This window comes from Gopherus evgoodei, chromosome 6 (genome assembly GCF_007399415.2).
Source record: "Gopherus evgoodei ecotype Sinaloan lineage chromosome 6, rGopEvg1_v1.p, whole genome shotgun sequence".
In the NCBI taxonomy this organism is placed as follows: domain Eukaryota; kingdom Metazoa; phylum Chordata; order Testudines; family Testudinidae; genus Gopherus; species Gopherus evgoodei.
In genome coordinates this window covers 10,024,317-10,051,611 of record NC_044327.1, presented here as the reverse complement: position 1 = coordinate 10,051,611, position 27,295 = coordinate 10,024,317, and the positions used below count along the sequence as shown (strand labels likewise).

Genomic DNA, 27,295 nt, shown 5'->3' with positions numbered 1-27,295 from the left:
GCCTTTGCTGGCGTAGCCGGGTAGGTGCACATCACCAGCTCTCATGGCAATGCCAGCACAGCGGTTTGTTCAGAGCAGGCCGAATGGGGCCCCAGGTTGTTGGGGATGCGGATTTGTGGCAGGCGCTGGGTGGATCTGATGAGGCGGGGTGCAGGGCCCTGGGTGGATCTGATGAGGCGGGCTGCAGGGCCCTGGGTGGATCTGATGAGGCGGGCTGCAGGGCGCTGGGTGGATCTGATGAGGCGGGGAGCAGGGCGCTGGGTGGATCTGATGAGGCGCGGTGCAGGGCCCTGGGTGGATCTGATGAGGCGCGGTGCAGGGCCCTGGGTGGATCTGATGAGGCGCGGTGCAGGGCGCTGGGTGGATCTGATGAGGCGGGGTGCAGGGCCCTGGGTGCCATGGCCTTCAGCCCCTCGTAAGGGCCCCCCACCGCCAGCTCGCGTTTCCTCCAAGGGCTGGTCCAGGCAGGGCCTTCGCGGCCTGAGGCGGAGCCGGGGCTGGCTGGGCGGGGCTGGCTCCCCGCTAGCCGCTCTCCCGCTGCCCTGGGGCGGCTCCGCGGGCTGAGGCGGGGCTGCCGGGCCCGCCTCCTGCCTGCGGCCGGCGAGTTTCGGTGCCCGGGCTCGGCGGGAAGGCGGCGCGGCCCGGCCATGGCGCAGCCCGAGCCCGAGCGCGGCGCCGCAGCCCGCGGGGAGCCGGGCCCCCGCTGCGAGCTGTGCCCGGCCGGCGCGGCCGAGTGGAGCTGCCTCACCTGCCTGGCCTCCTACTGCGGGGCCCACGTGCGGCCGCACCTCGGGGAGCCCGGCGGGGCTCCCGCCTTCCGCGGGCACCGCCTGGGCCCGGCCGGGGAGGCGGCGGCCGAGCTGCGGGCGCTGCGGGAGCGGGGCCGCTGGTGCCCCGAGCACCGGGAGCGGCCCCTGGAGCTGTTCTGCGCCGACTGCGCGCTCTGCGTGTGCGCCCTGTGCCCGGTGCTGGGCGCCCACCGCGGCCACCGCGTCAGCCTGGTGGGGCAGGCCGCGCAGGGCACCAAGGTAACGGGCGGGGGCGTGTGGACAGGGCTCCTGCCTGGAGCTCGATCCTGTGTGGACCCCGCGTGGTGCCTGACTCTGGTTCACCTGCACGGTCCCTGCCTGGTACCCAGCTGTGTAGACGGGCCCATCCCGCTTCATTGCCCCGCTCCGAGTGAGTTACTGTGGGTGAAGCCCTGGAATGGGTTCCCTGGGGAGGTGGTGGAATCTCCTTCCTTAGAGGTTTTGAAGGTCAGGCTTGACAAAGCCCTGGCTGGGATGATTTAGTTGGGGACTGATCCTGCTTTGTGCAGCTGGTTGGACTAGGTGCCTCCTGAGGTCCCCTCCAACTCTGATAGTCTATGACAGGGAGCCAGGTTGTTTTGGCTGTTGTGAGGCTGTGGGGCTCACTGGTGGGAGAGCAAACTGAGGGTCATCACCCCCAGGAGCCCCCGACCCTGGAAGCCTGCCCTGTAATGACCATGGACCGGAGAAGATTCCATTTGGTGATCTGCCTACGGGCTGCAGTTGGGAAGCAGGATCAATCCCTTTCTTAAGGAGGTTGTTTAATAGTTCTGATTCTGTGACAGTAAAGAGCATGTTAAGTGTGTCTCCTTCATGCCTCAGATACCCTTTAAGCAGAAAAAGCCCTCCGTCGCCCAGTAACTGAAACAGTTTTCCTTACAGGTTCCAGAAAAGTTACTCTTGGGTTGGAAAGTTTCAGATTCAAAGCAGCATGTTTCGGAAAGATATGAGCAAGTGAAAATGGGGGAGGAAAGAATAGTTATATTCAAAGAGTTTCAAAATATAAACCCAGCACTCGCAAGTTAAAATCCTACGATTCTGTTTCGCCACTGCTTTGTGCCTTGTGTAGTCATTTACACCTAAGCAAAGTGAGTGCAAAGTAGGGTCAAATGCTGCTAGCTATTCTGAGATGCTAGAGTTTGATGTATACTTTGCACCAGTGTAAATGACTCTTGCAATGAACTTGGCAGTGGAGAATCAAACCTTTGGGCTGCTTACCTTGATTCTGAAATGGGAGCTTGAGCTCTTTTGAACCTCTGGCTCCTGATTGTGAATGCTGAGCTCTTTAGAGCTTCTGGCCCTAAATATCTAGCCTCTGCTGACATCTGCTGGTTTCTTGTTGATGGAGATTTCTTTTTTGACTGTGGATTCAGTAGAAGAGAAAGAGGCACTCTCCAGGACATGGCATCAATTCTTAGGCTTTCCCTACACTGCCAAGTTGTCAACAAAACTTTTGTCTTTCACGGGTGCTTAAATAGACCCCTCCTGCCCCCCGAAAAGACAAAAGTTTTGCCATGTCAAGTGGCAATGTGCTCCTGCCAACAAACTGCTGCCGGTGGAGGTGGAAGTATTTTGTCTGCAAAAGTTACAACAAAGAGCGTTTGCACACGCTGACTGTAGACAAGCCCTAAGTGTAGTTGGTGAGCTGGGATATTGGCACACCAGCCTGGGCTCTGGCATTGTAACCCCTGATTTCCATCCAAGCTGTCTTTTCTGACAGTGTCGTCGAATATGCAGACTGAAGACATTGCTGGTCAAAATTTTGGGTTGCTCTGTGAGGTGGGCTCCTCCCATTTGTATTGGAGACAGTGTTTTAGCAATACTCCTGAAGCAGTGTGGTTATCTTGTTCATCCTCTGTAAAAAGTGAAGACCTCGCAAGCAGATGTATGCTGGGACTCAAATTGAAGCGTTGCAGAAATGTTCTCCAGGCAGTTCTAAGTACTCACTTATGATCAGTGCTGCAGTCTGTATGTGTGTGCATGCGCTTGCATTTGAAGCAGGGGGGGTGACATACGTGGCAGGAAATTCTGCAGGTCCTCCTCTCGGAAATTCCACTGGATCATGGAATCATAAAATGGGAAGGGACTTCAAGAGGCCATCTGGTCCAGTCCTCTGCACTCAAGGTATTATCTAGACTATCCCTGACAGGTGTTTGTCTAACCTGTTCTTAAAAATCACCAATGATGGAGATTCCACAACCACCCTAAGCAATTTATTCCAGTGCTTAACCACTCTGATAGGAAATTTTTCCCAAGGTCCAGCCTAAACTTCTCTTGCTGCAATATAAGCCCATCGCTTCATGTCCTGTCCTCAGAGGTTAAGAAAAACAATTTTTCTCCCTCCTCCTTGTAACAGCCTTTTACGTACTTGAGAACTGTTACCATGTCCCCCCTCAGTCTTCCCTTTTCCAGACTATACAATCCCAGTTTTTTCAATCTTCCCTCCTAGGTCATGTTTTCTAGACCTTTAATCACTTTTGTCGCTCTTCTCTGGATTCTCTCCAATTTGTCCACATCCTTCCTGAAATGTGGCACCCAGAACTGGACACAGTACTCCCAGTTGAGGTCTAATCAGTGCGGAGTAGAGGGAAAGAATTACTTCTCGTGTCTTGCTTACAACACTCCTGCTAATATATCCCAGAATGATGTTTGCTTTTTTTGCAACAGTGCTACATTGTTGACTCATATTTAGCTTGTGGTCCACTATGACGTCCAGATCCCTTTCTGCAGTACTCCTTCCTAGGCAGTCATTTCCCCTTTTGTATCTGTGCAACTGATTGTTCCTTCCTAAATGGAATACTTTGCATTTGTCCTTATTGAATTTCATCCTGTTTACTTCAGACCATTTCTCCAGTTTGTCCAGATCATTTTGAATTATAATCCTATCCTACAAAGCACTTGCAACCCCTCCCAGCTTGGTATCATCCACAAACTTTATAAGTGTCCTCTGTATGCCAGGGGTAGGCAACCTATGGCATGAGTGCCGAAGTCGGCACGCGAGCTCATTTTCAGTGGCACTCACAGTGCCTGGGTCCTGGCCACCGGTCCGGGGGGGCTCTGCATTTTAATTTAATTTCAAATGAAGCTTCTTAAACATTTTAAAAGCCTTATTTACTTTACATACAATAATAGTTTTGTTATATATTATAGACTTATAGAAAGAGACCTTCTAAAAACGTTAAAATGTATTACCAGCACACAGAACCTTAAATTAGAGTGAATAAATGAATACTCGGCACAGCACTGCTGGAAGATTGCCGACCCCTGCTCTATGCCATTATCTAAATCTTTGATGAACATATTGAACAGAACCGGACCCAAAACTGATCCCGGCGGGATCCCGCTTGTTATGCCGTTCTAGCATGACAGTGAACCACTGATAACGACTCTCTGGGAATGGTTTTCCAACCAGTTATGCACCCACCTTATAGCAACTCCATTTAGGTTGTGTTTCTCTAGTTTGTTTATGAAAATGTCATTTGAAACAGTATCAAAAGCCTTACTAAAGTCAAATATACCACGTCTACCACTTCCCCCCATTCACAAGGCTTGTTACCTTGTCAAAGAAAGCTATCAGGTTGGTTTGATATGATTTTTTTTTTCACAAATCCATGCTGACTGTCACTTATCACCTTATTCTCTTCTAGATGTTTGCAAATTGATTGCTTAATTGTTTGCTTGATTATCTTTCTGGGTAGAGAAGTTAAGATGACTAGTCTGAATTACTGGTCAGGCAGACTCAGTTTAATCATAGCTTTCTACATGAAAGTGCATTGTGAAATATGCTGCTCAAACAGTTTCACTTCTGTTTCTACTGCCTGTCCCTCCCGCCTCATATGTATCTCCAGACTTCTCCTCCTTCTCCAGATTTAGTCCGCCCCAGCAATCTTCTATTCATTCAACTTTTTGAAACTTTGCACTTTTAGAGAGAGTTAAGGGATTGACTCTGTGTGTACACAGATTTGCAGAGGGACAATGGGACAATAAGGTTGGGGTCTGTTATATCTTACCTCTACTATTTATTTATTTAAAAACATTTTTGCTGTTAACAAGCACGTTATCTCTGGTGACACAAATCCACAGTTTGAGCTTTGCAAAACTCAGCGTCTAATGGTATCTTCTAGACTGAGCACTGAGTCCCTTTGGGTAGATAGAAAGATTAACCTAAATCTATACAGAAGCCTGTGGAACCCCATAAGATTGGGTCCCTAATCCATGAACTATTGGAACTCGTTTACAAAATTTTTCTTAAACATTACATATTATAGAATTAGAATTTATAATCTCAATTCCATGATGAGATATCTTTGAGCTATAATGTATCTTAATTAAAACTCTTTAGATAGGTTTTTTCCTCAAAAAAGCATTTTATCAAAAAAAAAATCAAATTTTTTACATTTAAAAAAAAAACACATTGATTTTTATCCACACTGCTCTGAAGGCAGATTACTCCTTCTGTGCCCCAATCAGAGGTCTAATGGGATTTCTTTTCCTCTGCTCTCAGAGGCCAAGAATACCTAAAGTTTAGGCTCCTAAATCTATACCTAGCTATCTAAGTAAGTAGTTTGACTTTCAGTAGTGTCAAGCCAGGCCGCATAGATGCCTAAATATGGACCCAGGAGTTTAACTTCAGGCAACCAGCTTTGAAAATCTTAGTCAGAGAAGACAGTGGTGTCCATGGTGGCCAAACAAAGCAAGTCCTACACTCAACTTGATAGCATTTCTCTGTGCATATAACACAATAATTTTTGAACACTGCATCTGATCTCTTCCAAAATTTCAGGGAAAATTTTAGGCCTCAGTGGGCAGAAGCCTATTGATTTTGATAAAAATGGGAAAATGAGAACAAGGAAATAAGAAACCCTCAGAGCCTCTGGAATGCGTATCTCTCATCTTTAACCAGGTCTCTAATTGTCTATAGATCAAAGAACTAAAGGATTAAGACCTTTCAGCATAACAATACGGCATGCCCCTGTCTCAGCTTTGCCCTTCCTCCAATGCAGTTTCAAATGTCAACACCCTGAATGACTGATTTCCAGACAGAAAGGAAGGAAATAATGTAACTATTGACAAATTTTACACATGTATAATTTGAGGGGTATGGAAGAAGAGCACCTAGGAACCTAGTTTTGTGGGGATGGAGGGATGCAAGGAAATCAGCAGGTGTATAGAACATGCAGATCTGATGGTGCCTCTTTTCTTTCGTCCAAGCACTGAGCACCGCCATTAAAAAGCACCCATTTCAGAGGGAGCTCTGTGGGGGAGCATTTATATCACAAATATTTGAAACTGGGGTCTTCAATCTAGCAGAGAAAATTATAACAGTCTTATGGCTGGAAGCTGAAGCTAAGACAAATTCAGACTGGAAATCAGGTGTGATTTTTTTAACAGTGAGAATAATTAACCATTGGAACAATTTCCCAAGGGTCGTGGTAGATTCACCGTGACTGGCCATTTTAAAATCAAGACTGGATGTGTTTCTAAAAGAGCTGCTCTAGGAATTATTTGGGGGCAGTTCTCTGGCCTGTGTTACACAGGAGGTCAGACTAGATGATCCCAGTGGTCCCTTCTGGCCTTGGAGTCTATGAATGGATCACTGTGTGTGCAATGAGCTTGGCCTGCAGAAGCAACGAAGTGCAGGACATCCTGTACCAGACTCAGCCAAGTAGTTGTTTTCTTTCACTCTAATAAAACTGTAATTGGATGTGGTTTGTTTTAAACAGAGCATCGGTTATAGACATGCATTCTAGAGAGGAACACAATTTTTACTTGATATTTGCAATTCATACAAGATCATGCACAGCAGCCAATCTCGACTCAAGCTTCGTTGTGTACCATGGCAGAGAAGAGAAGTGTGCACAAACATTATCAATTTCCTGGGTAGTCAACAGGCACAACACTGCAATAGGTTAAACTGGAGGAGATCAGCATGGGGCAGCTTGTCACAGTCTGACCCAGTTAAACTCACTAGAACTCAGCAGTGTCTCTCCAGCCATCAGCTAATACATACTTTTGAGAGCTTTAAAAATCTGCATTATCACCCTTCTGTGCAAACTGAGGCAGTGTTGAGACTTCAAATCTCTCACAACTGACCTGCACAGTCTGTTCTGGTCCCTTCTGTACTGGAGCTGGTTGGCAATTTTTTCAATTAATCACTTTTTTTTTACCCCCATCAAAAAATACTAATTTGTTGGAACCAAAACTGGTCATAAAGCAGGTTTGGGTTTGATGAATCTCCTGACTTGAAAAACAAAAAGTTTTGAAGCATTTTGACATTTTCTGAATGAAAAATTGCGTTTTTCTGATTTGAAACAACTTTTTGTTTAAATAATTAAGCTAAATAGATTAAAAAAGAAAATGTCAAAATCAGAACAAAAGGTTTTGAAATTTTCTAAATGAAACATTCTGATTTACTTGAACTGGAATTTTTTGTGTGCTCTCAAATATTTTTGAGATTTTGACTTTTCATTCTTATTTGAGATGAAAAAAATTTCAAACTCTGAAAAATATTCAAGGGATTGAAAAACTGTTCCTAACTCTGATTCTCTAAAAAGAAAGGAAATTCGCATTCAAAGTGTGTCAAAAAATTCATATTTGTGTTACTGTCACCGACCATGAGCCTTCACTTTATATGTATATTAGGTTAATTCTGTTCCTCTTTTCACTCTCTAGCTCATTTCTTTCTGTATGTGTTTTCACATCGCAAGTTAAAACGCTGCTGTATCTCCAAAACTGCAACATGTCCGTTTCAGAGTCCATTGAAGTTCCGAGTGCTCAAGGGCACACTTTTGGGAGTTTTCAATGGCAAGAGGTTTACTGCTATTAACTGTGATTGTTAAAGGTTTCTGAATCCCTTATCGTGCTGTATTATTAGAGTGAAACTAACAATGTGAAAGGGTTACTTGGAACATGGTGTGGCTTTTATGTTTAAAATCACAATTTAAGCTGTTAATATGTAAAAAACTAATTAAGGGCTTCATCATACAAACAGTTACTCACGACTACAGTAGGAATCCGTGTGGAATGGGGTCTATAGGAATGCTGGAAACAAGCTGATTTTCCAAGCCACAAAAGGGCAGATAGGCACCCAGGCCCAGATTATAAAAGATATTTAGGTGTTGCTGTGCTCAGCATCGCAACACCTAACTGATTTAGGAATCTAAATCCCGTCATTGATGGAATTTAGACTTCTAAGTGCCTAACTCCCTTTTGAAAATGAGATCTAGGTTCCTAAATCAGATAACTGTTCAACGCTGAGCTCAGCAACACCTAAATAGCTTTAACAGTGTGGGTGCTGATGGCCATCGACTTCCAATGGGAGCCGGCTGCCTTAGGAAATCTCCACCTTAATCTCTGAGGTCCGGATCTCAGACCCTTACTCATGGGGAGCAGTATTTAACTGCAGATAGCCTCACTGAAATCAGCAGGGCTACTCACAGAGTAAAGTACTAACCAGTGTAAGGATATCAAAATCTGACCTGAATTAGTAGTTCAGCCAGCAAACAAAGACACACTTTAAAATATTGAACCATGTTAGGAAAAAAATCAGTGTGTACCCTTTTTAAAGTTACCCCACCATTGCTATGTCTTGCAGTCATAGAATCATAGGGTTAGAAGGGACCGCAAGAGCCATCTAGTTAACCTCCTGCCAAGATGCAGGATTTGATGTGTCTAAATCACTCGAGACAGATGGCTCCACCCTCTTTTAAAAAACCTTCCATGAAGGAGCTTCCCCGACTTCCCTAGACACTTTGTTCCATTGTCCTGCTGTTCGTACCATTAGGAAGTTTTTCCAGAGATTTAATCTAAATCTGCTGTGCTGTACTTTGAACCCATTGCCTCTTCCTCTGTGGCACGAGAGAACAGTTTTCCTCCATCTTTTTTATGGCAGCCTTTCAAGCATTTGAAGACTGCTGTTATGTCCCCCCTTAATCGACTCTCTTCCAAACTAAACATATCCAGTTCCTTCAGCCTTTGCTCATATAGCTTGCATTCCATCCCTTTGATCATCTTTGTTGCTCACCTCTGGATCCTTTCCAGTTTGTCTGCATCCTTTCTAAATAGTGGTGACCATCATAGCTGCTTGTCATAAACAACCCTATTGAGGAACAGGGCTGATATGTAAAGGAAAATCTGCCAGAATAAATTTGCTTAATCTTTACATAAAATTTGGTAATAGTACAGCCTCTATGGTACGTACTAAAGCAGAAAATATCTATTGCAACTGAAAAGTGTCACACACATTCACTGGATTTTGAATCGAGGCAAGGTAATAGATCCTGGGTGATTTTCCAAATGAAAATGCTCAGCTGGGATCCTTTAACTGCTAAACACGTATGCAGGTGGTATTATTTCTGTCTGAGCAACAACAGAGATTTCAGGGTGAAAAATCCGGCTCTCCCAGTGAGTTTCCCTATGGGCTGGTCTACACTGGATGGGGGGTTGATGTAAGATACACAATTTCAGCTACGGGAATAGTGTAGCTGAAGTCGACGTATCTTATTTTGATTTACCTCCCATCCTCATGGCGTGGGATTGACAGCTGCGGCTCCCCCATCAACTCTGCTTCCGCCGCTCACCTGGTGGAGATCCGGAGTCGACGGGCGTGCGTTCGGGGATCGATATATCGTACGAGACACGATATATCGATCCCTGATAGATCAATTGCTACCCGCCAATCCGGCAGGTAGTCTGGACGTACCCTATGTCTTGCAGAAGTGATATCAGCTTGTACGTGTCTGAACTGTGCAAGAGCTAGCACAGATGGGCTGCTTAAATGTTCAAATACGTGATCTAGTTAACAAGTATTGATATTTACCTCGTATAAACACGTGATCTGGGCAGTTTCTGACTATTCTGCTGTAGAAAGAAAAAAGTATAATTACGTTTGTAACCATTGTTTATGACCAAGTATGTATTTCGTTTTACATGAACAGGAATTCATGACAACGTACTTGAAGGAACTAGAATTGAAAAAGAAACAGGAAGTTGGCAATATAAGACATATAGAACAAGCTGTTAATGACCTTAAGGTAAAGGGGAAACTTGCTTATTTATCAGGGAGTAGCAGCTTTCAGATGCCACCCATGCTGCAGCTTAGACAGCTACTCAATCACAAGCATGGTTTTCTAGAGCGAAAGTAAACTTGCTGTGAAGTTTCTGTTGTAAATGATATGATTAACTTTTCTGTTCCCAGTTATTTTGTTAACTGGCAAAGGGCTTGTCTGTGTGGGAAGATTATATGGGTATAAGGTAAGGTGTGACTATAAACTGCTGTAGCTATGTCAGTATAACCACCTGTGTGGACATCCATAGAAGAGGGCCTATTAGCAGTGTAGTTTGTCACTTTGGGAGCGTGTGATGGGTGTTCCTGGGGTGCAGCCTGAACTGGGGTACTGCTGAGCCCTTTGTTTCACCAGCCTGGGTTCCTACCCACGCTGTGACAAGCTGCAGACCTTTCCAGGTCTTGCACTCATACAAACATTCATGTGTAGGGGCAGGCCCGAGTCACATAAATGCTTTTGCCAGTCATTTGTGAACCAACAATAGAGAGGCTTCAGCCAGTTCCCCCCAGCCTAGGACCCTAGAACTGTACTTCTTGCCCTGGTCAAAAGCCTGACCAGGGTAAGTTTATTAACCCGTCCGCCCCTCCTTCAATATGGAAGGAACATGGCACAAGCTTTTTGTTAAATGAGCTAAGATTTTTCATACTGTTCAGTCAGACCACACTGTTTTTAGGTAAAATGTAAAACAAATGTATTAACTATGGAAAGAGGTTTTAAGTGATTATAAGTAATAAGTGTACAGATCAAAGTAGATTACCTATGAAATAAAATGGCAATCTGAGTTCTATAAATTAGCCAGGATTTGAATCAAGTGTTGTCCTCTCACTCTGATAGTACAAACAGTTTGCAGATCTTTCATACATAGGCTGGAATCCACCTTTCCTGCCTGGGACCCCCTCCCCAGTCAAAGTCTTTGTCCTCTAGTCATGTTTCCAGGTGTTGAATTGTGGAGGGAGAGAGGCCAAGTGAGGATGTCCCTTCCCCTCTTTTATAGCTTCTGCCATGTGGAGGGAACGTCATTGTCCCAAACAAAGTCCCCAGCCCAGTTTGTGGAAAAATGCAGACGCAAGATGGAGTCCAGGATCACATGATCTAGTGACATGCCCTTGCATGCTTTGATGAATCATAGCAGCTATTATCCATATAGTGACTGAAGTGTTCACAGGAAGACCAAATGGGTGGGTTCCTTCATGGGCCATCCCCTTGGATAGTCCACTCACAATGTGCTGGCTAGACTGGATGTAAACTACCAGGGGGGTGTCACCCCCAGAGCAAACACATTTGAAATAGTGGTACATAGTCAATATTTATAACTGCAGATACGATGACAGCACATACAATCCAACAGGATATTAATGTTCAACAGATCAAGACTTATAGAATGATACCTCCCAAGGCAGACTTTGTACAAATCATATATCATAATCCTATCACCGTGGTAAATATGGGGGTGCAAGGGTGTTGCTTTGGGGCACAGAGTTTCACAGAGGAGTTTAAGCTAAACTGAAAAAAGCCAGTCTTGCAGAATAAGAGTGTCCACATGGGGAATTATACCTGTTTAACTGTACTGGTTTAACCGGTAAAAGTTTCCCATGCAGACAAGCCCAGTGTCAAATAGCAATCACAGTCAAACTGATACAGAGGGCTTGTCTACACTACAGAGTCGTGGCCAGTATAGTAATGCTGCCAAAGCCCCCTAGTGTAGATGCAGCATAGCCAACAGAAGGAGTTTTGATGGTATAGCTACGCCACCTCCCAGAACAACGTTAGCTCAGCTGAGAAAAGTACTCTTCCGTCGGGATAGGTGCATACCCCAGAGTGTTTGCTGGCGTAGCTACGTAGGCTTGGAGTGTGTGTAATTTTTTTTTCACACTTCTAGTGAACATAGCTGTGCTGGCAAACTGGGCGTAGTGCAGACTAAGCCATAGACCCATATTGTCTGTTGTTAGGGAGAATTAGCCAACCACTGCCCACCTCAGAGTGACATCACAGCTTCAGCTCTGCAGCAGAACAGTGCATTTCCTGTAGGCACCTGCACCTGGCGTTTACAGATACGGGGGCTCGCCTGAAACAGAAATCCTGCCCCTAGTTTCAATTCTGCAATCAGCCACTTGTTAGTGGTAGCAGAACATACATATCTGGGAGCGCTGTACTGAAATAATTACACATAGCAAATGACAAACCTCCTCAGCTGGTGTAAATTGATATAGCTTTGTTGAAGTTAATGGAACTACACTGATTTACATCGTGAGGATCTGAGTCCAATAAAAACAGGAAACTATTACTAATTCTGTGTGGAGAACTGTCAGTGTACTCATCCCTGTAGAGATGGTCTCAGGAGCTTATGCTTTGAAAGCCTTTTGCTGGGTACATTATGGAGATGCTATCAGTGCGATCCGGAGACCTTTCCATGTTGGTTTGACACTGGCTGTCCCTCACATTAAGATGCCCTCGTTCCAACAATTCTACTTACCTAACTTGTTTGATAATGGGACATAAAATATTCCCTTTCAAGCATACGCAGAAATCCAGATCCCATGTCTGCCAGACTTCTGGAGTCTGCCTGGTGTCACTCCAGACACTGCCAGCTAAGGGCTAGATTCTGATGCCCTTTCTCACAGTGAGTAGTACTGTGTGAGTAGTCCCACTGAAGTTAAGATGCTGTCAATGAGAGTAAGGGTATCAGAATCTGTCCCTGAGCCTTTTCACCCAGGACAGTAGCAGGAACACCCCAAACAAGTGTGGTTGTCTGGACTGTGGCTATTCCATTTTTGTAAAGGAAAGCTACAGATCAGTAAAACTTTGTGGGACTGTAACTTTTAAAGTCTGACAGAGACACATCAGAGCACTTATACTCCGAATGTGTCTGCCATTCTGTTTTTATCTGTAGGCACACGCCTCGGCTAGTAAAGCATCTCTGGCAGGGAAGCTCACCGAACTCCGGTTACTACTTGATGAAGAGGAGAGGTTGACAAAAAAATTCATAGATGAAAAGACTCACCAGGCCCTCATGATGTATGAGCAGCAGACGGAGACATGTCAAGAACAAATTCAAATCATAGAGAGCTTCTCAGACCGGATCAGGCAGATCCAGCAGCGAAGTGATCCCATTCAGTTATTACAGGTAGCATTGTACTCTCTTCCTGCCTCTGATATTTAATGGTGAACCACTTTGGAGGCTTATTGAATTGGCTTCTATACCTATATATGTACAAAGTGCCTTATCCTCTCTTTCCCCCTTATTACTGCCTCTCTCTTGGTGAATAGTCTAGCTCCTGTCCTTCCAGTTAGTAAACCACACAGTCACGATTCCACCTTTACACTGGGTTTAGAATGCAGGGGGTCTCACAACAAATTTTTTGGTGGCCTCAGAGTTGAGTCACCAACTCCTGCTGTGTTTTCCTAAAATACTTAATTAACTTTAGGAGAAATAAATACATTTGCGCACATACGTGTCCAAATCATTGTAATTTATTTACATAGGTATTTTTTTTTGCAAACTTGATAATAAAAACAATGTACAGTTGTCTCTGTTCTTTACTGGACATAAACTGAATAGAAACACAGATAAGGTGCTTTGCATGTTCTTGTCTTTTGTGGTGGTAGTTGTTTCTTTTGCACTTTTTAATTTTAGACTTCTAGCTAGCCGGAAGGCAGTGAAAAGCGATATTAATGAACCTGTAAATATCACCTGTCACGGCAGACTTACTCATCCCTGGCAAGCTGGGGGACAAATTAAGCCCTGGATGGGGAGGCAGTGGGGGCCAGTAGCACTGGGTGGCTGGGTGAGAGCTAATGGGAGGCAGTGGGGGGGCCAGTGGCAATGGGGAGGGTGGTGAGCCCAGGACCAATGCACAAAGCCTGGGGCTGGAGGACACAGCAGGGGCCAGCAGTAATGGGCGGGGCAGGGCGGGGCGGGGGGGTTGAGCCTGGGGTCAGAGCCCAAAGCCCAGGGCTGGAGGAGGCAGTGGTGGCCTGGGGTGATGGGCAGAATGGAGGGTTGGGGGATTGAGCCTATGGCTGGAGCCCGAAGCCCTATGATTGGAGGGCTGTCACCTGCCACCGAAGGGCTGAAGCTGGAAGCTGGAAGCCAGAGCCCCACTGCTTTCATCCCCCGCTCACCCCCTGCAGTCACTACCCAGGAGGCTGTGGCTGGAAGAAAAGCCCCTGGGGTGACATTTGAGAAACGCTGGTTTAGCTCACATGGATCTTTACCATTAAGTGAAAGAGAGGGGCAAAATTATACCCACTTTTCCTATATCCCTGTACGTCTTACAAGGTCAGCACCTCCAGCCCCCTCCCAGTGCAGAGCACGCCCAGCTGAACATCTGAGGAAAGAGATACCTGGGAAGAAACCTGTGAGAGCTGAGTGTTGTCAGTTGTTCTCTTCACTTACGCCACAGAAGTTCCTAGAGTCTCACAGATGACAAGCATCATTTTCTGGAAGGCGGGGCCTACACTATCGCCTACTGGTAGATGCTACCCTTATCTCTCAGTGATCCTTTTCATACAATGGCTAAAGACCTGAAAAATTATGGCACAAATGCAGGAGGACGCTTGATCTGTGATGTCAGTTGCTTGGGAAGGCCTGTGTTTGCTCCTCCCAAAGCCTCACAACCTATATTTTATGAGGGATTCCTGGACTGTACCACTCTGCAGTAAGAGCTGTGCGTCAGATTTTCAGACTTGCTCGGTACCCAACAACCTCCATTGAGAATAGCAGAGAGTCCACCTCCACCCCACCCCAAATGAGACCAGTAGGAGCTGCTGGGCGTGGAGCGCCATTGAAACTCTGGCCACTTCATTTTAGGCACCTGAATAGGAGCTGAGCTCTTGGCAGTGTGGCCTATGCACGCTGCAGGGGTAGGAAATTCAGAACCTGCCCTTGTATGTTCTGCACTGAACCCTAACAAGGCTATAGGCAGGCCAGATTCCCTTCGTAATTCAACATTTCCCCCAAGATTGCAGTAGTACCCAGCTCTGCACCACTAGAGGAACCCCTTACGCTGGGATGCAGGCTGGCTGCACCAACACGTGGGCTTTTGCTACTGCATTAAGCAGCCCAAACGTGGGGAGAATTGAAGGGTATGGTTATTATGGACAGTAGGTTTTGCTGATTGTTTTTGATATATCCCTGCTTGCTGGAGAAAGAGACTGCAGATTTGTGACTCCACCTCAGCTTTTGAGCCTGGGTGGGGGTTTGGAGAGGGAAGAAATGGCCAAAAGGTATTGCCTAACTCTAGGATTTGATTTTGTGTCCTTAGGACTACACTGCATCAGAAAAAGAAATACAGCAGCAGAGGGCTCCGGCGGAACAGTGGCATCCGGTGCCTATGTCATTTGAGCATGTTATGAACCATTACAGGGGCTTAGCAAGAGCTATGCAGTCCATTCTGCAGAAACCTTTAGAAGCTCGTCTGAAAGAAGGTACCATTGACCGTGCCTTGTTTTTAACCCTTTCGATTTTGCAGCCTCATGCTATCTGCTTACGATTCTTTGTTCACTACTGGCACTCAATAGTGCTCGCAGGCAGACAGGCACCATATAGCAGTAGTGTAGCCAAGGGTAAATGGAGGTAAACTTTTACCCGCTTCTCATTTGGCAAGTAAGGAGTTTAGCTTAGGTTAGCGTTACCCACTTTGCCTTTTACCACTGCCATGTAGTCAGTACAATTGAACGTGCAGTACTGTTGCTCATTTTACATGACACATGCAACATGTGTCTGCCTGTTGCTGGCAGTTCTGCAAAACCTCTTTGGTCTTGACTTTTCAGTTGCTCTTTTTGACCAAATGTAAACCAAGGTGGGTTAGATGCAGGTTCCATTTCCCAAAAGCCACCAGGATAAATGGTTCTAGCTTTGGCCTCTGTCTAGCTACAAACTACTGAAAATAGGGACTTAAGACACAAGGTGCTGGGAACTCTCCAGTCCCAGTGCCTTCAGGGAGAGCAAAGGGTGCTGAGTGACAGCCCTTCAGGACGAGAGAGCCAGCTCACAGAACTGAGAAAGGCCTGGGAAAACCACTGGTCCTTCAGTAGCAATGGAACTTACACTGTCACCTTGGGGACATCAGGGAGTTTCCCTTGATAGCCTAATTTTCCTGTTACATTTTGTCCCATTGCTCTTGTAGGGTCCTAACTATTTCTTGTCTGTCTTTGGGGCTGGTATCCTTCACCTATTGTAGTCTTGTGTCCTCCCTATAATTGCCTCATAGGGTCTATCTACCCTGCAGTCAGAGGTGTGACTGCAGCATGTGCAGACATACCCAAGCTAGCTCTAGCCAGTTCAAATAACAGTAGCCCTGAAGACATGGCAGCATGGGCTAGCTACCTGACTACCCAGGGTCCCAGGTGGGCTTGTACAGCCATGCTGCTGCAGCTTCACTGCGATTGTTGTGTGAGCTAGTTAGATCCAAGCCAGCTCCAGAGTGTTTACTCATGCTGCAGTCACACTTCTGATTGTAGTGCAGACATCTCCTCCTCCAAGCTAGCCATATGTAGCTTTTCTAATCTTTCCTCCTGAATCAGTCCCTTCGGTGGCTCATAGAATATCAGGGTTGGAAGGGACCCCAGGAAGTCATCTAGTCCAGCCCTCTGCTCAGAGCAGGACCAACTCCAATGCAGGACCAATCCCCAACATGTTTCTCCTGAGTTGTGAATAGTAATGTAGAACCTAGTAAGATGTTCCATTAGTTCAGATTATTCCCAGAATTCCTTTGCACCTCACTGTAACCTACTGGCTCTTTAGTGCTACAGCCATCATGTGTGCCAGCCATAACATAAACACTAAATTTCATCTGCATGTTGTCTCCTGTATTATTTAGGAATGCCTTAAATGCATATACAGTGTGTTAGAGTACCTTGAGAAATGTCTCTCCTATAGCCTTACTAGTCTAGAGCAGTTCCTCATGCTCATCTCTCCTTTGTTTTTATCACGACTCTCTCTGTGACGGCAGTTTAGCGCTTTCTGGACTTCTAAGTACTTTAGCTTTTTTAGTGATAAATACACGCCTCTTCCTCCCTTGGTTTTTTTCTACATAATATCTACCTGTCGGTATTAACATGCCTGCTGAGAGACTCATCCTACGCAGCTCCAATGGCCATAGCTTAGTAACATTTCTCATGCCTGTTTTCCATGTTCCAAATGGATGGCTATGCCAATACACTGAGCGTCGTCTTCTACTTTCGTTTTCGATCAACTCTGTCTTCTGCCATACTCTGTTTGTTAGAAGTGCCCTGTTACTGAGTTAACTGAAAGAGCTCCCAGTCTCCCCCTTTTGTTGTTGTTATGATTCATGGCGTTATTTATTACGTGTATTGTTGTAAAGCCGGTGAACCACACAGATCAAAAAGACAGTCTCTGCCCCAAAGAGCTTCACATCTAAGTAATAACCTACCTAGTTTAAAGTCTCCTCAGAAGGGCTGCCTGATTTGAATCTAGGAGTCCCAGGCTCCCATAGCTGCACTATCTCACTCCTAATCACACTGTGGCTAGCTCAGTGTGTAAGACAAGGTTATACTCTGTAATACTGTTAAATAGCAGTGCTATAATAACCGATATTCTCCCCAGAGTATTGAATGCGTTCTGAACTGTAACACTTTTTGAGCTAGCTTCTTTTGTTACATGTGGCTGATATGCATTTTTAAGGATAAGGGTACCCCTGGTGGAATATAGGACCATGAAGAAAAACAACCTCCTCACCCCAGCCATATGGAAACCCCAACTGTTCATAGATTCATTGGTTATGAGGCCAGAAGGGACCAGTAGATATCTAGTCCGACCTCTGGTATATCACAGGCCACCCAGTTATCCCTGAGTTGACCCCTTTGTGAAAGATGCACTAGACAACATTGAGTCAAGTATGGCATGATACAACAGGATGGCTTCAAGAGCAGTGGGGAAGCCTGGAAGGTTATTGGTGATGTAATGAAGGGATCACATCACCTTTGCACGAATCATCAACTCTCTGGCTACATTCCATTTCACAATCATCTGTATAGGGAGAATACACTCTCTGGTGTGGTTTTTTTCCCCTTGATGCTTAAAAACAAGAGATTGAGTCCTGTAGCATGATTAGTGGAGTGTGTTGCATCCCGGACTCTCTAATGAGTGGCTCTGTTGTGTGTTATGCATATCCATGCGAGCAAATGGATTTAGGGTGGGAAGTAGAATTTTGTACAAAATAAACTCTCCTTCCACTAGTAAAGAGAATTTATAGTAATTGTCAAGCAATCAGTTTGGAAAAAGGGAATGTGAAAATTTGCTTTGCCCAGATTGCTGTTAGAATTTAAACCACTTTCCCCTGCAAACTCCCCTTATAAGCAGCAGATACGTTCTTCTTGGGAAGACATTTTCTAAACAGCTTCTTTTCATTTATGCCCTAGACATTTTCAGCAGCCTTAATGCCACTTCAAGGAAGGAGCCTGGTGCATTGCTGAAAACACGATCTACAGTTGATCGATCGTTATTTTTAAAACGTAAGTAACATTAAACCAAACTTTCCTGTGTTCCCAGAACTAATAACGAAGGTCAAGATTTTCAGAAGTACCTTGAGTTTGGATGCCTCAGTTTTTGGGGACCTATCTTGAGACACCTTCAAAGGGGGATGCTCAGTACTTTTTGAAAATCAGACTCCTCTATGGTGTCTCATATCAGGAAACAAAAATTGCTGTCACTTTTGAAAATCTTGACCCAGCATTTATATTTACACCAGCAAGCATATGAACTGGCTAGTGTATCTAATGTAGCTTCTTTAGATATTTCGTATTCTGTGCACCCTCATGATAGTTGCCTTTCTTAGGGCTTGTCTACATATGAAAGTTAATCTGGAATAAGGTAGGGTGTGAATTAATTAAATTCAGCAGAGCAGCCCCACATGGAGTTTATCAGGAATAACTCCCCACGTGAACAAGACCTTTCAGAATGACATGGGTCCACCATGTGGCCTATTTGGTGTTGATTTTTTGGTGGTTCTCTCTCTCTCCCAGAATACGGAGGAACTGGGAAGCCTGGGAAGTAAATTGTTTTCTTTAATTTATTATCATCAGTAGTGTGTGTTGTGGGAATGTTCTGAGCTTTGCATTTTATCCGGAACATGCATTTATCCGGTTTTGTGGCTACTCCAATTTCAAGGCCATGAGCGAGTCACTGAGAAACAGCTGTCTCCTGCTCTTCTAAGTGTCACCCTGGTTGTTAAAAATTCCATTGTCCTTGGTGGCAGAAGGTCAGAGTAGCCTGGGCCCAACCTATTTTAGACCATGAATCTCAGAAACAGAACCTTGAATCCACACTGGAGGGTCAGTGCCATATCGGGAATGGGATGTGCTCATGCTGTCTTGTGTTGCTTACCTACTGGATGGGCTGCCATATTCTGAATCAGTGGAGCAGTCTTGGGACTGATGCCTTCATCCCAACTCTGTTGCACTGCACTAAATTAGCCTGTAGATCATGACACTGTGGATCTCTCTGGCTAACGTACATGGCCTCTGGCGAGACAGAAATGGAAGAATGGGTTTCCAGCAGCTGTTACTGTTTGGGAATCCAGCAGCAGTGGCAAAGCCTCTCTATTGAGAATGATATGCTCTTGGGTAGTTCTCTTTCCACTTGCACCACGTCTGTCTTGCCTGGGGTCAGATACTGCTATCTGCTTTTCATCTAGACACTGATCCTGCTTAGGCACTGAATCTACTGGGAGGTGTCGCTATGAGCATTTGAAATTAAGGATAAGCAGAGCTAGGTGTTGTTAAGCTGTGACTTGAACCCATGATTTGGGTGATTGGCATTTGGCATCTCTCTATTTCAAGAGAGATGTTTGCAGAGTCAGGAAGACAGCACTGCATCGGTTTACATTCGCTTTGCATTTGGGAAGTTACCTTTGCAATCATAAGGGCTAGAAATACAATTTCTTGGCTACACAAAGCTGACAATGCTGGGTTGCTTGCGGGAGTGTTCAGTGCTCCACAGGCTGGTGGATTTGTAAAGTCCTAGTTACAAATAACACTGTGGATTATTAAAATTCTTCCAGTTTTATTAATAATACACTTTACCTTTCACCAGTAACGTACCAATAAACCAACAGCATTTCTCCCTTTGGAGAATGAAAACAGCCAAGCTCATTTTGTTTGTTCAAATCAGTTTCAGCACTTTGCTAGAATTTTTAGCTTAACTTGCAGTGGAATGTTTGTGTGTACACACACACACTCTCTCTCACTCTGATCCCATGGAAATATTTAACTGAGAGTTTACATTCTTTTTAATCTCAAATTTTGAGCCCTATTTAATAATAATAGGAGATATACCTATCTCCTAGAGCTGGAAGGGACCTTGGAAAGGTCATCAAGTCCAGCCCCCTGCCTTCACTAGCAGGACCAAGTACTGATTTTTGCCCCAATCCCGAAGTGGCTCCCTCAAGGACTGAACTCACAACCCTGGGTTTAGCAGGCCAATGCTCAAACCACCGAGCTATATTTGACCTGACAGTATATCCCGTCAATTATTTTCTACAACTTTACAAGCTGTACCTAGAAAAAGAGTAACTGGATCCAGACTTCTCAACTGCTTCTCATTTTGAAGGCCATCATCCCTTTTAGTCCCAGAGTTACCTCCATTCTATACAAATTTGGCATCCCTTCGTCTTTTATTGCTAAAGATTACTGACCTCAGCAACGTAGACTCATTGAGCCAGAGATTCTAGAGAGAGTTATTTACACCAAGTGAAGGATTCCCCCGGCTTGTTATGTTTCCTGCAGGAGTAATTTTTTTGTCTCCGTCATCTGGTGTGTCTGTCACAAAATGTATCCCACATTTGGGCCTTGGTTGGTAGGTCTGTGCAACTTAATAAAGCCAGTTCAGTCTCTTTTTGTCATCAGTGTTTCATCATTGGATGGCAGTAGAGACTGCCAAGAGGAATTGCAGTAGATGTATTTTTTATAACTATTTATTTATTTAGGAAGTTTTAACAGGTTTACAAATCACTGCCATGTAAATATCAGTAGCACAACAATATTGGCTATGGGTCAGCTTCTTTTTCTGTTTAGAGAAACATTCCGCAACAATTAACATCCACTGCAGGCCGATAGTGTTCTCTCTCTCTCTAACCAGTGTCTGAAGGAAGAACAGGGGTACAGAGCCCTCCAGGCACAGTATTCAGCAGTGGCTTCCTCTGCACTTATGCTGATAGTTAGCCCAGTGCAAACCCCTTTTCCTTTTTATTGTAGAGTGTGTTCAAGATTGGAGCTGGTTGGGAATTTTTTTGTGAAAGGTTTTTGTGGGAAAATGCTGATTCTTTGAAACCAAAACTTTTTGTGCGAATGTCTCTCAGGTTCAGGATGGTATAGCGGGGTAGGGGAGTAGATGCCAGAATAGCCAGGTTGTTAGGGCACCTGTGTTTTGGGAGACCTGGGTTCAGGTTGCTGTCAGTTGTTAGCTCTGTGTGTGTGCTCTCTGTGTGGTGCACCAGCACTGCACAGATCACGGATGCAGCAGACCTCGATCGAACTGCCCAAGAAAATCACTGACTCCATTCAGTAGCAAAGGCGCCCAGCCAGGTTTATCGTCAACGAAGCACGGTAGTAGCACCCGGTAGATTATGGGGATATTAAGACATGTATGCCTGCGACAATGGACTTGGCTCAGTGAGCGGCAGGACTCTCCACTCCCCCTCGGCTGGACAAAGATGCTCCCTCTGTGACCCCTCTTTTATACACTGATACAAACAAGTTAGATATTGCCCCTGTCAAGCCTGGTTCCTCACGCTGGCACTCCGAGCGCAGAAAGTGGGGGCCCGCAAGGATTCTAAACATTAATACTGGCCACTCCAGGCTTGTATTAAACTCCCAAGGTTACAGCTTCTCTCTGACCTTGGATGGGTAGATGCTGCCACCACCTAAATGCAGAACCCCTTTGACAGCCCAGGAAGGCACACTTGGGAATTCCTTCCTGTGGGGGTACCCCTGCCCCCCAGGGAGGAATTGCTGAGAAAGAAAACAAAGGAAATTAGCTGTTGCACCAGCCAATTAAACAACATAGGCAAAAACCTCTTAAGGACACACAAATCCAATCCTGTTCTTAAAAGAAGTAAATTTTATTAAAAATAACAAGAAAGAAAATACATCTGGAACTTTGGTTTTTGCTAGGTTTAAAAAAAGATCAATTACAATGATTAAGCATCAAGATAGCTTCTTGAGGTCCAGCTTAAAGGTTACAAGCAAAACAAAAGCACCAGGAGTTAGCACAAAGGAGTCCACAAGACATAAAGAGAGAAACCTAATTGCGTCTTCCTAGACATTTCCTGATCTACTTACATATCTGTAGTTTCAAATGAGGAGTTTCTAGGTATGATCTGATGATTTTCATACCTAGCCCAAGCATTTACAGCATAGCTCCAGCCCAGTCCCTGCTCTCTGGGAGGACAACCAGACAGACAAAGGGGAAGTTTTTTCCCAATTTGAAAAAATTCTAGCCTTCCCATTGGCTCTTTTGGTCAGATGCCCACTCCCTTCCTTTTACTTACGGGTTTTAACCTTTTACAGGTAAAGGAAGTAGAGAACAGCGACCAACAGGGATTTTATAGCTAACAGCCTGGCTGGGGGTCCATAAAAGAGAGCTCCCCCCTGCCTTAATTTATCACAGCCCCTCTGACGTAGTTACACCCTTTACCTTGTACATGTGGGTTCAATCAAAACATCTCTATCCTTCACCCTGCCACCCCATCCAGTGTGTCCCCTTTGGGGAGTGCGTTTACACCATAGCCTTGGATCGGGGTGTTCTAGTACTATCCTTCTGGAATGGGTTTAAGTGAACACTTAGTGCCTAGGAGTGCTTGTGTTTTTGCAATGCCAGCCCTGTTCTTGCCAAGTTCATGTATCAGATATTGAACCTGCAAGCAGGCATCTGCTTTGTCACAGGGCCTGACTTTAGTTCAGGCCTCATACCAGGCTCCTTATACCAGACCTAATGTCTCAGGCTCTCTCTTTCTATACATTGGTCTCTCCTCTGTTTGATTAGGAGCAGGTACTTGAACCTGGGTCACCCACATCCCAGGTGAGCCCTAACCTCCAAGGCTTGTACAACTGATTGTGTTCAGCCCTGTATAGAGCATAATGGAAGACACAACCCTCAGCCCAAGGAATTCACTGCCTAAACAGGAAACAGTTCAAACACACACAAATGGGTGACTATATAAAGATCAAATCACAAAGAATCCAGTTTGTTAAAAATTCTAAGCACTTGTGTCTCTAACTATCACTCAAGGCTTTGTGGACAAAGTAATTTGCTAAGAAAGCGTGTGGAGTGCTGCTTTGGGCGAACACCTTTAATAAGTTGTCATTTTGCTTTTTAAACTAAGGGCCGATGAGGCTTTAACTAGGCTAGGAAAAACGTCAAAGCAGCTAACATGAGCTGGCTAAGCTCAACCTAAACTCGACCACCTTTCCTTGTCTAGACAAGGCCTAACTTTTTCACAGACAGTGTAAAAGACTTTCACTTTGGAAAACACACTGATATACATATATGTAAACACATACTTTGTACAAGGAAGTGACTAATTGGCTCTAGCCATTTGCACCTGTACTGACTGCAAATTTGAAGTAAAATACCACTAAATCAGAATGGTAGAATATCACACCCACTTTGGACTCAGCTTACACTGGTGTAAATAACTACATAAAGTCATTGGAAGAATCAGGTCCACAATGTGTATGTATAACTATTGTGTGTGTACAAAAAAAAATAAAAAATCTGTTTTCCTGTCATTATTCTTTATTACTAAGGCTGTTTGCATAAAACACAAGCTCTTGCTGTTTATTCCTCACTTAGCCATATTGTATTAGTTTCCCCTTCTGTACAACTAGAAAAATTATACTTGCCCACTTTTGTAGACAGCTTTGAAATCTAAGGCCAGATCTTCAGCTGGTGTAAATTCACACCCTTATTCTGGCCTTTGCTCATGAAAAGTACTGTGTAATGACTCTGTTATCACTAGTTATTAACATCAGTGCCCAAATATGTCATCACAGTATTGTCATGTGTGACAATGGAGGACAGGTGGATGTTTAAACACCATTTATCCTATTTACAAGCAAAATATCCTGATAATCTTCAGAGAGGGAGGCAGGGAGGAAAAATAATTCAGCAAATATGGCATGCAGCAGCAAAACCATTACTAATTAGAATGTTTACTTAGTTTTCCATGAGGCATCTGCAGCTATTTGAGTGAAGTAGAAAAATCAGTTCTAAGAAAAATAAACTTGTCCTTAAAATCTACAGCAATAGTTAGTATTATTTTGTTATTTAAATGTACTGAATTTGGTTAGGATTTGGTTCTCCCTGATATTGTGTTCTCCAGTCTTATGCAAAGCAGTTTTCCTTGGTTACATTTTACTACAAATGTTTTAAACCAGTATGTAAAGAAACAGGACACTGATTTATAGTTTGTTTTTAGGGCCTCTCCCTTGACAAGTTTCTTAAACTACAAGTAATCAAAAATGCAGTTTTCCTCTCCCCCCCAACCCCGTTTTTTAGTTGCATTTTCCCAACAAAGTTACAGTCCTCTTACCCCAGTCACTTTCAGCCATCTGATAGACTTGCCATCATTCATAGGAATCAGGCCTGACTTGTCTCAAGAGATCTCTATTAGTCACTCATGCAAGTTTCAAGTAATTACATGTAACGTACTTATGGTTTTGGTTCTAGATGCGAGATCTCCAACCCTGGAATACGATAGCCTTCATCCTAGGTTGAGTTTGTCTGAGGATCGTCTTACAGTAAGCTGCAGCTGGAGGAGGAAATTTTACCCTTCTAGCCCCCAGAGATTTGATAAATTATGGCAAGTCTTGAGCAAAGATGCTTTCTTCTCTGGGAGCCATTACTGGGAGGTGGACGTGCTTCACGCTGGACAAGGATGGTGGATTGGAGCAGCATACCCTTCCATCAAGAGACATGGAGACTCCGAAACTTGTCGACTAGGGTGGAACAGAGCATCCTGGTGTATAAAAAGGTTTGACCTTGAATATTGGGCATTTCACAAGGGAGAGAGGACCCTGATCCTGATAGATGACGATCCAGAACGAATTGGTGTTTTCCTGGATTACGAGGCTGGCATCCTCTCGTTCTATAATGTAACGGATGGTATGGTCCACCTGCATACATTCCGCTGCAAGTTCACAGAGCCTCTTTACCCAGCACTTAGGCTATGGGAAGGTGCAATAACAATCTGCAAACTGACTTAGGAAGTGATGAGACGAAGACATGAACTGGAGCCTGCTGCTTTTCAATTATTTGTATGTAAAACCACTTTAAAAGGAGTTATAAATTAGTTCTTGCCGATTACTGCAACCATGCTGTAAGGCTTTAAAGGGTTTAGCTACAGGTACATTTCTGACCACTAACGTGATTCTTAGTACCCAGTATAGATAAATACTCAGGTCTTCGTCAAATCAAATACTCCAGAAGATACTATTATAGATAAGTGATTTTTACACAATTGTATTTTCAAAGTGCTCTTCTGCCATTTATGAATGGCACTTCAGGTTATGGAATTGTAAGAATCCTCCTCAGGGTGTCTAAAAGACTAAAGCAATTTTACACTATTTTTGTAGTGGATTGTGACTTACAAAATAGAACACAGTTCCATTTTAATTACATGATAGCCATCATAGTTTATGCAATAGACATTTGGAACAGGAGCTAGCAGTCCATTTTATTAAACTACTACCTTACCTCCAGCTGGCTGGAGAGATTACCATCTTGCATAGGTATTACTCTGAGCTTGGCTTATGTAGGGTACAACTTTTAGTTTAATTTTGTTATTTCAGTTTGAATTTGGAGAACAGATCCAGTAACTGCAATCGCTCAGGGTAAAAAGCTTCATCCACTTCCAAGAACAATCAAAGGGTTGTTTTCATTGTTGCCTAAAACTCATTTCAGATTTTCCTGGAGTGAGGACTTCTATATCTACGCTAACTAGCTAGTGTTATTTGGGGTCCAGTAACTAGAGCTTGACTTGAACTGATTTAAGTAGTACAGCACACTGGCCACTGGGGGAAGCCTGTCCTACTGTTTTACAGTGAAACTTCCTGTAGCTGCCTCCTTCTCCAGAAATGCAGACTGCAGCAGGTCTGAAGGTGGCCACCTTTCACCCATATACTAGCAAGGTAGTGTGGGAGGAAGCACTATGATGCTGTACAGCCCCCATCACTCCCCATTTGGAAGTCGGAGGCATGTGGAAAAGGACCATCTCCACATTAGAGTCTAGCTACATTGTCACTTCCATTGCAGAGCTTAGGGAGCTGGGAGATAGATATTCCTTTAATTTCTCTCTAGCTTTCACTTCCAAAGGCACTCAATTAGTGCTGCTTAACGAGGACAGTGTTTTACCACACTCACATGTAAGCAGGTTGTTGACTGTTGCTCTTAAAATTGCGTATGCATAAGAGTGGTGGTTTGTTCTTTTCCCAAATCCGTAATACTTAAAATTCAGAAGGATTTCTCAGACTGTATCCAGAGAAGTCCTTTTTCTAGTGTAGACCCACCTGTACTGCTTTAACTACTGTATTCACTAACCTTGTGAGAGCACAGGCCTAGAAGACACCTTGGTTTCCAATGCCAGAGGCACACCTACACTAATGTTCTCATCTGTGCATGGGCTATTAAGAAAAATGCAAAGGCTAGGTCTCCTCTTTAAAATGAAATGGCAAAGTAGCAGCTTTTATTTGACAAACTTGATTTATTTTTGTTTTCAATAAAAATGTTTCTTTCAACAATCATTTAGTGCCATCTTCTATTAAGGCAAGCATCCTGCATCAACTGAAGCTCACAATCACAGTTCATACAATTTAAGCAAGAAGCTGAATGAAACAACCTCTTCCCATCTTAAATGAATAGCCACACAGTCTCCTGGCACTGCAGTAGTACGTTTAAAATAAACATTAAGCAGCCCACAGCTCTGCTTATGTTGTCAGGGTGTCTCAGATACCTAAAGTCATAAAGGCAGAACGTTCTATCACCATCACTGATAAAAATGATTTCTGCTATCAATTAATTAAAATGAATTCTAATAAGGTATTGCTTCAGTTATTACAGTAATTGAAGAGTGTTTGACCTGCAGCCCATAGCTGCCATTTCTTCTAGCCTATATCCCTGCTTCCTTCATGCAGGAACAAAGCAGCGGCAATTAGTAAGTGCACAAGTTGGTGAGGCGCATGGGCTGCTGCAGCAGGAGGCTGCAATTCTCACGGTAAAGGAGATGATGGGGTGGCGACAGACCAAAGGACAGAAAGGTGGCAGGGAGACACAAAGGAGTTGTCACCGTGGAGCAGAGATGCTGGATGTAGGACGATACCAGGGTTTAAAAGAGAACTAGATACATTCATGGCGGTTAAGTCCATGAATGGCTATTAGCCAGGATGGGTAAGGAATGGTGTCCC

At 44.4% G+C, this 27,295-nt stretch overlaps 1 protein-coding gene across 1 annotated transcript; it reads left to right on the top strand.

Annotated features, from left to right (window-relative positions):
- Positions 1-647: 647 nt before the first annotated feature.
- On the top strand, positions 648-27,286 carry TRIM14 (tripartite motif containing 14). The gene is made up of 6 exons (XM_030566834.1): positions 648-1,028; positions 9,746-9,841; positions 12,765-12,998; positions 15,139-15,301; positions 18,257-18,349; positions 24,564-27,286. The coding sequence occupies exons 1-6, from the start codon at positions 648-650 to the stop codon at positions 25,097-25,099; spliced, it is 1,503 nt and encodes a 500-aa protein (XP_030422694.1). The 3' UTR covers positions 25,100-27,286.
- The last annotated feature ends 9 nt before the right edge of the window (positions 27,287-27,295 follow it).